At 46.3% G+C, this 11,521-nt stretch overlaps 2 protein-coding genes across 2 annotated transcripts; one reads left to right on the top strand and one right to left on the bottom strand.

The window, feature by feature from the left end:
• Positions 1-2,795: 2,795 nt before the first annotated feature.
• On the top strand, positions 2,796-3,743 carry LOC102458228 (olfactory receptor 52R1-like). The gene has a single exon (XM_075936836.1). It carries the CDS (start codon positions 2,796-2,798, stop codon positions 3,741-3,743), a length of 948 nt encoding a protein of 315 aa, XP_075792951.1.
• A 6,568-nt stretch (positions 3,744-10,311) lies between these two features.
• Positions 10,312-11,316, bottom strand: LOC102458479 (olfactory receptor 52E2-like). Its single transcript, XM_025184003.2, has one exon. It carries the CDS (start codon positions 11,269-11,271, stop codon positions 10,312-10,314), a length of 960 nt encoding a protein of 319 aa, XP_025039788.2. The 5' UTR covers positions 11,272-11,316.
• Positions 11,317-11,521: the final 205 nt, after the last annotated feature.

Genomic DNA, 11,521 nt, shown 5'->3' on the forward strand with positions numbered 1-11,521 from the left:
GTTGCCCACTGCAAGGGACTCCGGTCTCAGCAGTTAAAGTCTTGGGTGTATAGTACACACACACATACCACTCACTGCCCTGACCGTCGGCTGACAATGGGTAAGTGGAAGGAGGTGAGGGAGGAATGGGGTACAAGCCCCTGATTGGGAGGACTGGGGTGGCTCTGCGGGCTCCTCTCCGGCAGCCCCCTGATTGACTCCCCCAGATGGCAGCCTGCGGCAAATGCAGCCGGGCTGATGGCCGAGTGCTGTGATGTGCCAAGTGTGGGCACTCAGGGCACTCCAAGCCAGGACTGCTTTGCAAGCGGGGAACCCCTGAGAACTGTCTGTCCGGGATGGGGGTCGGGTCCCTTTAAGCACAGCCCTCGGCTAGCCTGAGACAGCAGCTCCACACTCTAAGTCCTAATCTGATGCCCTGCCGGCACTGCTTCTGGCCATCATTAAGCTCGGTTCAGGGTCCACTCAATGTGGACATGCTAGTTTGAATTAGCAAAATGCTAATTCGAACTAGTTCTTAGGTCTAGATGAGCTAATTCGAATTAGTTTAGTTCGAATTAACTAATTCAAATTAAGTTAGTTCGAATTAGTGCTGTAGTGTAGACATACCCTAGGTTCTGTTTGTCTGGAAATGGATGATAGGGGAAGGATAACATGAAGGTTACCTGTTGTGTTCCCTCCCTCTGGGGAATCTGGCATTGGCCACTGTGGGCAAACAGGACACAGGGTTAGATGGACCATTGGTCTGACCCAATATGGCTGTTCTTATGTTCTTACGACTGAGATGTGCAGATGATCGGTCAGTTTGTATCTGGGCCGTGCATAGCTCTGCGGTGACACTATAGCTGTAATTTAACATCTTCTTTGAGTGCTAATAGATTGGAAACAATGTCATCACAAACTGTGTGCCCCGTGCTACTTCTTTGGAAAGGCAGAATTATTTCGTGAAGGCCTTCACGTTTTCTTCCACATGAACAACTTTGTTTTTTTCCTGCTAGGAATGGGTCTACAGCATTTTGAGGATTTATTTTGTCTTTAATATATTTAATAACCCAATTGTGGAATCCTGGTTCCTACCACACAGGGGGTTTCCCCTCATTTTTTTCATGTCATTTAACTGTAGTCATAACTTCCAATTGGCAAGGGCACCATTTGGGAAGGATAGGAGTGGGCAGTAGCCATGCATAGCGGGAGGCGGCTTGCTTCTCTTTCCATTCCCCTGAGGATAAAGAACCGAGGGGAAGGTACTTGGATCTCGTGCATGCCTCTCTCTGCTGGTGGTGAAGAGAGCAGGCAGAAGAGTAATTTCCAGAATCCAAGTACTTTCTCCTCTCTCCTTGATTATCAGAGGAATTGGAAGAGAAGCAAGCTGCGGCCGGGAATACATGGCTATGCCTCCGGGCTGTCCCTAATTTTCTCTTTATTTTCCCTCCATCCCCTTTATCATATACCTTGATTTTCCTCCACTTTACTGCTGCCTTCATGTTGCCACTGGAAAAGATTTTTGCCAAAAATTGAGTATTTCCTTAATTGTGGAATTGAGGATTTTTAGCAATCTGATCAACTCTTCTGAAAGAAGTTCCCGTTTTTATTCCTATTTGTAAACTTTTTCTCTCAGTCAATTTCACTGATAATTTACCTCAGCTTTGGGGAAGTCGCCCTTTTGAAGCAATAATTCTCTACAGATACTTCTGTCTGGGAATTTTTCTCTGTCCATTTGAATATAGTCGAGTCAATTCTTTTGTTCTTCTCCTTCATATATCCTTTCATTTGTTTCTTTTCTCAACTAAACAGTTGCAGGCATTTCAGTCTATCTGCAGGAGGGAGCCTCCCGCATTCCAAGAACCTCTCTGAACAACCCCCTTTATCTCTAGTCGGCCCTTTGTAGATGGTTGATGATCAGCACATCTTTAACTCCAGGTGTGTTCTAGTTGGGACCCCCTCCTCTGCCGCCCAGTCCTGCACATGTCCTGGCAAAGGTTATATTTGAGCAACCAGGTACTTGGGAATCTCTTTACGGCATCGACTTTCTAGCTCAGGATCATTGATATAAGGGCCAAAGAGGGATAACCAGAAGCCACAGTCTAGTTTCCTTTAACAAAAGACAGAACTACGTAGCACTTTAAAGATTAACAAGATGGTTTATTAGGTGATGAGCTTTCATGGGCCAGACCCACTTCCTCAGATCAATATGTGGAAGAAAATTGGCACGACCTTTGCCCTCAACCCTCCTCTGTTCTTAAACCTGATTCATCATTTTTATACGTGTTCCCTTTTTTTTATTCTATCACTTTGGTATATATGGTTGTGCCAATTTCTTCCACATATTGATCTGAGGAAGTAGGTCTGGCGCACGAAAGCTCATCACCAAATAAACCATCTTGTTAGTCTTTAAAGTGCTACATTGTTCTCTCTCATGTTTCGGCTAGACCAGACTAACAAGGCTGCATCTCTATCACTAGTTTCCTTTAAGGTTTTCAGAGCTGTGATATGCAGGAATTACTGACACACAAAGCACCATGAAATATGGTTTTGGCATTAATAGGGTCAACCCTTCATATGTCACTCCTCTGAATAATGAAAATGTAATTTTTCAGGGGGTGAAGAGAGACCAATCTCCTTTCCCCATGGGAACATGTAGAGTCTCATACTAACATTGTCTTTCCATCCAGGAATGTCTGTATTTCTACTGCGACCATCACCATAGATCCAGCGAACACACAAGAAGTCAGGGGACTATATGGTACATTCCAGAGACACTATTCTACCTCAGAGTTGGAGACCTTCTCTCCAGCTCCATGTCAGATTCCAACACAATCTATTTCACCAGCCCCTCCTCCTTCATCTTGCTTGGGATCCCTGGCCTGGAAACAGACCATGTCTGGATCTCTGTCCCTTTCTGCATCGTTTATGCCATAGCCATCTTGGGGAACTTTACCATCCTGTTCATTGTGAAGAAGGAACCAAGACTCCATGAGCCCATGTACTATTTCCTCTGCATGCTGGCCATCACCGACCTGGTCCTCTCTACATCCATCCTGCCTAAAATGTTGGCAATCTTCTGGTTTAATTCCAGGGAGATCCTTTTCAACACCTGCCTCATGCAAATGTACTTCATTCACTGCTTCACTGCGTTAGAGTCAGGGCTCTTGTCGGCCATGGCTTTGGATCGTTATGTGGCCATCTGCCATCCGCTGAGACATTCGACCCTCTTGGCGAACTCTGTGGTGGCCAAAATCGGTTTGACAGTCATGCTGCGTGGCTGCACATCCATTATGCCTGTTCCCTTCCTGGCAAGTAGGTTGCCATACTGCCGATCTAACATCATTTCCCACTCCTACTGCGAGAACATCGCTGTGGCGAAACTGGCCTGCGCTGACATACGTGTCAATAGTTATTATGGTCTGTTTGTAATCTTCTCTGTGATGGGTGTGGATATCATTTTCATCACTGTGTCCTATGTTCTCATCCTCAGGGCCATATTCAGCCTCCCCACAAAGAACGCCCGGCTCAAGACTTTTGGGACATGTGGGTCTCACCTCTGTGCCATTTTATCCTTTTACATCCCTTCTCTTTTCTCCTTTCTTGCACACCGATTTGGCCACAATATACCTCTGAACGTCCACATTCTCCTTGCCAACGTGTACCTCCTGGTGCCCCCCATGCTGAACCCCATCATCTACGGGGTGAGGACCAAACAGATCCGGGACAGGCTGCTCCCACTCTTCACTCATAAAGGGACTTAAAAGTTTTATGCTGGTGCTTTGCGCCTCAGAGCAATCAATCTGCAGAACTCGCTGATGCTAGACACATTTTCCTGGATCATTGACTCGGCCTGTGAGATGTCACATGACAAACTGGGCAATCTGTGTAAGGAGAACTCTTTAACTCACAGGGTTAGAATCAAAGAATCCTAGATTTCGAAGAGACCACAGGAGCCATGAAGTCTAACCCTCTGCTCAAAGGAGGACCAACCCAACTCAATCATCCCAGCCAGGGCTTTGTCAAGCTGGGACTTAAAAACGACTGGGGATGGAGATTCCACCACCTCTGTAGGTACCAAAACAACCCCTGTGGAGTCCCACATGTGTATGACCTTACAACATGACTGTGAAACATTAATAACTACTCTCTGAGAATATTTATCCAGCCAATTATGCACCCAACTTATAGTATCCCCATCTATATTGTATTTCCCTAGTTTATTAATAAGAATATCATGTGAGACCATGTCAAATGCCTTACTAAAGTCTAGGTATATCATGTCCAGCACTTCTCCCTTATCCACAAGGCTTGTTATCCTATCAAAGAAAGCTATCAGATTGGCTTGATGTGTTTTTCTCTTTTATTACCATGTTATTATCTTCCAAATATTTGCAGATGGATGCCTTAAGTATTCGCTCCTTTATCTTCATTTTCAAACATGATAGACAACCACAAAAGGCCCATGGTAACAAATTGATATTCATGCTAGTAAGTTGAGATCATTGATACACTGACATATTAGAAAAAGACACTTCACCATAGTAAGGTGAGGAAATGCAAACAAGGAAAAAAGGAAACAGCTCCTACGGATCTTATATAACAGCCCCAGCATCATATATAACAACACTAGTGTAACAGATGATAAAAGGGACATCCAACCTAGGGGAAGCAAGAGAAGGAGACAGTGTCTTCAGGAGGTTTCAGAATGAGGCTGCTGGTGAGTGTGGGGAGGGTGCCGGTGATGAGAAAGATGACAGCTAACACCTCAGTTGTTCTTGATGGAGTGGTGTGAGGACTGAGTATGCTAAATATATTAATAAACTACCTATGTACAAGAGTTCCTATAATGTGTGTGTTCCATCTGTGCCCTTCAGAGGTACCAACCACAGAATAATAAAACACTGGGCCTGATCCTGGGACAAAGGACCTGTCACCCTAAAGGTGGTAACTGGAAATTTCATCAGCAGTGTCAAACCAGACAACACTTTCTGTAATAGGCGGTGTAAACATAAGTAAAGTGTCCCACAAGAGCTGGACCATTCCCCAGCTTCCATCCGTTCGAAATTCGTCTAAGGACTTTCCTCGCTTTTCTCTTGTCAGGTGAAACTTTTCCCTTTGGATGTTTTGCTCTCACAGGAGACCCACAGCCCTTCACATGGCCACAAAACTGTGCAGTCACCTTCTCTCTGCCTGACTGAACTGTTCTCAGTGTCTGTAAATACCCTGTTTAGCCAAAGGAGCAGGCTTTGGAAATCCCAATGGGAGAGACTGGGAGGGATTGAGAGGGAGAGAAAAAAACCAATTCAAACACTAGTCCAGTCTCTGTCCTGCTTATTGGTCATGGCTTTTGATTGTTACATGGCCATTTGCCATACCCTGAGACAGTCCACTATCCTAGAGAACTCCACAGTGGCCAAGATTGGCTTGGTCATTGTGTTGCACAGATGTATGTTGGTAATACCTTATCCCATTGTATTGAGGTGGCCATACTGCGGCACCCACATCATCCCCCAGTCTTAGCTTTGGTGAAGCTGGCCTGTGCCGACATCGGCGTCGGTAGTTACTATGGTCTTCTCTGGGATGGATGTGGAAGTCACTTTTATTGCTGCGTCCTTCTATTCTAACTCTCAAGGCCATCGTCAGCCTTCCCACAGAGGACACCCGTCTCAAGACTTTTGGGACCTGTGGCCCCACCTTTGTGTCATTTTATCCTTTTACACCTCAGCTCTCTTTTCCTTTCTTACACACCAGTTTGGTCACCATGTGCCCCTGAAGTTCCCCATCACCTATGATGCAAGGACCAAGTAGATCTGGGAGAGGTTGCTCTGTATCTTCACTCATAAAGGGACCTAAGAATTTGTCCTGGTGCTTTGCTTTGTTCAAAGCAATCTATCTGCAGAAGTTGCTGGTGTCAGGATGCTGGGCATTTTTTCCTGAATCACTGACTTGGTGTCAAATGGATGTTAAAACCAATCCTGAACTGACTGTGCTGTGTCAGCGAGACAAACTGGGGATTCTGTGTGTGACTTTTTAGCTCTAGGGAGAGGGAGCCCATCAGGATATCTGTGATCTGTCTCAGCTCTCAGGCTATGGCTACACTGCCAATTTTTTTGCAGAAGAGGATATGCAAATCACGTTTTCATTTGCATATCTTCTTCCAATTCTTTTTGCCGAAGAGGATATGCAAATCACGTTTTCATTTGCATATCTTCTTCCAATTCTTTTTGCGGAAGAGGCTTTGCTGACAAAAAGCCCGGTGTAAGCTTCACCAAAGCTATGGGGCTCTTATCAAATCCCAAAGGGTGGTCTGGACACTGGGGCATGCAGGTCCGGTTGTGTGTTTACCCTGATCTGAGCTTGGCACTTGGTGGCCCCGATTGATCACAGTGGTACAAATATGATGTGATTATGACATAGTTATGGTGCATTCCCCTCAATCTTCTCTTTTCTAAACTAAACAAACTGAATTCCTTCAGCCTTCCCTCATAGGTCATGTTCTCTAGACCTTTAATCATTCCCGTTGCTCCACTCTGGACCCTCTCCAATTTCTCCACATCTTTCTTGATGTCCAGAACTGAACACAATACTCCTTCCCAGACAGTCGCTTCCCATTCTGTATGTGTGAAACTGATTGTTCCTTCCTAAGTGGAGCACTTTGCATTTGTTCTTATGAAACTTCATCCTGTTTACTTCAGACCATTTCTCCAATCTGTCCAGATCATTTTGAATTATGACCCTATCCTCCAGAGCAATTGCAACCCCTCCCAGCTTGGTATCATCTGCAAACTTAATAAGTGTACTTTCTATGCCAATATTTAAATTGTTGATGAAGATATTGAACAGAGCCGGTCCCAAAACAGACCCCTGCGGAACCCCACTTGTTATGCCTTTCCAGCAGGATTGTGAACCATTAATAACTACTCTCTGAGTACGGTTATCCAGCCAGGTATGCACTCACCTTATAGTAGCCCCATCTAAGTTGTATTTACCTACTTTATTGATAAGAATATCATGCGAGACCGTATCAAATGCCTTACTAAAGTCTAAGTATACCACATCCACTGCTTCTCCCTTATCCACAAGACTCATTATCCTATTAAAGAAAGCTATCAGATTGGTTTGACATGATTTGTTCTTTACAAATCCATGCTGGCTGTTCCCTATCACCTTGCCACTTTTCAAGTGTTTACAGATGATTTCCTTAATTACTTGCTCCATTATCTTCCCTGGCACAGAAGTTAAACTAACTGGTCTATAGTTTCCTGGGTTGTTCTTATTTCCCTTTTTATAAATGGGCACTATATTTGCCTTGTTCCAGTCCTCTGGACTCTCTCCTGTCTCGCATGATTTTCCAAAGATGATAGCTAGAGGCTCAGATACCTCCTCTATCAGCTCCTTGAGTATTCTAGGATGCATTTCATCAGGCCTTGGTGACTTGCAGGCATCTAACTTTTGTAGGTGATATTTAACATGTTCTTTTTTATTTTACCTTCTAAAACAACCCCCTTCCCACTAGCATTCACTATGTTAGGAGTTCCTTCAGACTTCTCAGTGAAGACCGAAACAAAGAAGTCATTAAGCATCTCTGCCATTTCCAAGTTTCCTGTTGCTGTTTCTCTCTCCTCACTGAACAGCAGGCCTACCCTGTCCTTGGTCTTCCTCTTGCTTCTTATGTATTCGTAAAAAGTCTTCTTGTTTCCTTTTATTCTGGTAGCTAGTTTGAGCTCATTCTGTGCCTTTGCCTTTCTAATCTTGTGGGGGTTTTGTGCAAAACAGGGTTTTTTCTAAGATTTTTATTGTGCAAAACGGCCCTGTCTACCTTGCGGTTTTTCGCGCAAAAACCTCTTCCACAAAAGGATCGGAAAAGAATATACAAATGAGAGTGCAACATATGCTAATGAGTGCTCCATTTGTATTTTCTCTTCCGCAAGAGGGAAGTAGTGTAGATTTAGCATTTGTGTCTGGAGTTATGATCACTGGCAACATATAGGCATTTTTCACATGTGTTCTGGGTTATTCCCCTCACATGCATAAGGGTAAACCACTGTATGTTGAAGGCCCATTAAGGAAACCTAACTTTCACAGCCTTGGTCTACACTATGGCATTATTTCAAAATAACAAGTGGGGCATCCGCACTACCAAGTTGGTTAATTCAAAATAATAACTCCCGCTTTCCATGGTGAATAATGCTTATTTCAAAATAGTTATTTAGAAATAGCACTGTGACGGACCGGGCCGTGTCTGGGCAAAGCTGAGGGCGTCCGCTCAGGGCGAATTGCTCAACCTCGGGGCTCCTTACAGTCCCCAGATTGGTGACCTCTCCAAACAGGCCACAAACCAGTCCCACAGAGCGCTTCAGCTGCCTGCCTGAAGCCGCACGAGCAAAACCCCTCCGACACCCCAGCAATATCCGTGCCCCAGATGGCCCCGGGCCTCATACACAGGTGGGGGGTCCTAGCACCCAATCCCACCTACCCCGAACAAATTCTGTCCGGTTCCAAGAAACCAGCCACAGATCCCTGGTCAATTTACCCTCTGGACCTTACCCACAAATCACGCTGGGCCAATCCTTTAGCATCTAACATCTAAAGGTTTTTTACTACAATAAAGAAAAGCATGAGAGTAAGGTTGTTAAAGGATAGTACATTACATGCATCGAATCTCCCAGTTCTCGATGCAGGCTGTAGCAGAGATGTTACAGCTGCTGGTTTAAAAGTTCTTGTTGTGCATCCTAGGATCAGGAGGACAATGTTGCCTCTCAACCCAGCTAAGTTGCTTCTAGAGGTGGGGAACCAAAGTACCAAGCGAAGCATATTTTCTACTCATCACGGCTCATCTTCCGCCCCTCAGAAGTGGGTGCCCTGGGGTTCCAGATAAGATGCAAGGTATGTGGGTCAATAGTCGGCTCACAGAAGTGGGGCTGGAGTTTATCTGCCTCCCAGTGAACTACCGAAGCTACCCTGGACTGTGCCCAGAATCCTGCCTTCCCAGCTAACACCGTGGCGTATCCTGCTGCCTCTCTCAACTGTTGTCTTTCTGCTCACAGGCCGGTCCTAGGGCAAAGGGCCTGGGACCTTCTGGAAGTATGCCTGTGAGGTTGGTTCTAGAGTGGCCTAGGGGATAGGGCATTTGCCTTGTGGAAAGCAGCGTTGGTAGTTCAAATCCCGTACCTACTGTAGGGACCCTGTCTGCCCTCAGGCAGGAGAACCAAAAGGGAGTTGAAAGCTAAATAACAAAGCCAGTCAAGGGGGTATGCCTAGACTACAGGGTTTTGTTGACAGATACTGTCGACAAAGAGCATCTAGACTACATCCAGTTCTGTCGACAAAGCAAGCCGCTTTGTTAACATAACAGTGTGGACGCAAAGGACAGTGTAGATGCAATAATGCCTTCTATCGACAGAACTCTGTCGACAAAAGGCGTTATTCCTCGTAGAATGAGGTTTACATACGTCGACAAAACTCAAAGACAGTGTGGACACAGGTATAGTTTTGTCGACAAAAGTCCAGGAAGGTCTGTTCCCTCAGGGCTTCATAGCTGAGCTGCAGGGCCCACAAGGTGCTTGCCTTACAACCCTGCTCCCAACCTTCAGCAGTATTTATATCACAGCCAGGCTTCCCTCTCTGCTCTGGAATGGCTTGTAGCCCCAAGGGCTGCATCGTCCCTGCCCTTGCTGCAGGTTCCTTGTGAGACTGCAGACACTCCAGTCCTGGAGCATGGGCGATGTGGAAATGATCCAGCAACTGACACAGAGGTGAGGGGTGAGTCTTAGGGGGCCTAGTTACATAAGTTGGTAGACCAGTAAGGGAAGTTATGGAGCAATGGAAAAGTTGGGGCTGGGCCTCAGGGATCCACGCAATGCACAGTCAACCTGTGGAACTCCTTGCCAGAGGATGTTGTGAAAGTCAGGACCGTAACAGGGTTTAACCAGGAAGGGTAGGAATGTTGTCCCTAGCCCCTGTTTGTCAGAGACTGAGAATGGGGGACAGGGAAGGGATCACATGAGGATTCCCTGTTCTGTTCATTCCCTCAGTGGGCAGCTGGCATTGGCCACTGTTGGAGGAAGAAAGGACACTGGGCCTCTGGTCTGACCTGCTATGGATTTTTTATGTTCCTTATCCAGATCTCTGCAGTTAGAAAAGTGCACACCAAACCAGTTAATGAGTTTTATACAGTTTGTATCCCGAGTATGCCAGGCTGACAAAGTGCAGTGCACTCAGGAAATGCTTTAATGGTTTTTTGACAGCCTAGTAAGCAATTCAGGGAAGGGAGCCCAACACCATGTTACCACACCACTCTGTTCGGAGCTGGGTCTGAGCACCAGAGCACTAGGAGAGAACTTTCATCCCTTTATGACCAAGCAGGCGCAGGATCCTGCCCCTTATCTGTTTGGTCCTCACCCCATAGATGATGGGGTTTAGTGTAGGGGGCACAAGGAGGTACATGTTGGCAATGAGAATGTGGAAATGCAGGGGCATATTCTGGCCAAACCGGTGCATGAGAGAAGACACGAGACCTGGAATGTAAAAAGCTAAGATGACACCAATGTGGGACCCGCAGGTCCCAAAGGTCTTGAGCCGGGCGTCCTTCGTGGGGAGGCTGAAGATGGACCTGAGGATCTGGGTATAAGACACAGCAATAAAAAACACGTCCAGCCCCATCACACAGAACATCACAAAGAGGCCGTAGTAACTGCTGATCTGGGTGTTGCCACAGGCCAACTTCACCACGGCCATGTGCTCGCAGTGAGTATGGGGTATGATGTTGGTTCTGCAATACGGCCACCTCCTCACCAAGAGGACACAGGGCAGCACTAGCATGCTGCTGCGTAGCACCACACCCAGGCCCATCTTGGCCACCACGGGGTTAGTCAGGATGGTGGAATGTCTCAGGGGATGGCAGATGGCCACGTAGCGATCAAACGCCATGGCCACGCAGATCCCAGATTCCATCACGAAGAAGCAGTGAATGAAGAACAGCTGGGTGAGGCAGGCATTGAAATCGATCTCCCTGGAACTGAACCAGAAGATGCTCAGCGTTTTGGGCAGAATGGATGTGGACAGGACTATGTCAGTGATGGCCAACATGCAGAGGAAATAGTACATGGGCTCATGGAGGCTCGGCTCCCTCTTCACAATGAACAGAATGGTGAAATTCCCCAAAACAGCTATTGTGTACATGGCTGCAAAGGGGATGGAGATCCAGACATGGGCTGTCTCTAAGCCAGGAATGCCCAGCAGGATGAAGGTGGAAGGGTTGATGAAGTCGCTTGTGTTGGACTCTGACATGGATTAGGAAAGAAGATGTCCAACTCTGAGGCAGAACTGTGTCCCCTGAATGTGTCGTGTGTTCCACTGACTTCCTGTGTGTATCCAGGATCAACAGTTATGGTCACAGTCAAAATGCAGAAATGCCTGGATGAAGAAACATTGTTAATAAAAATCTCTGGGGATGGAGATTCCACCACCTCCTTAGGGAACCCATCCCAGTGCTTCCCTACTCCCCTAGCAAAAGTGTTTTTCCTAATATCCAACCTAG

The sequence above is a fragment of the Pelodiscus sinensis genome, chromosome 1 (genome assembly GCF_049634645.1).
Source record: "Pelodiscus sinensis isolate JC-2024 chromosome 1, ASM4963464v1, whole genome shotgun sequence".
Lineage (NCBI taxonomy): Eukaryota > Metazoa > Chordata > Testudines > Trionychidae > Pelodiscus > Pelodiscus sinensis.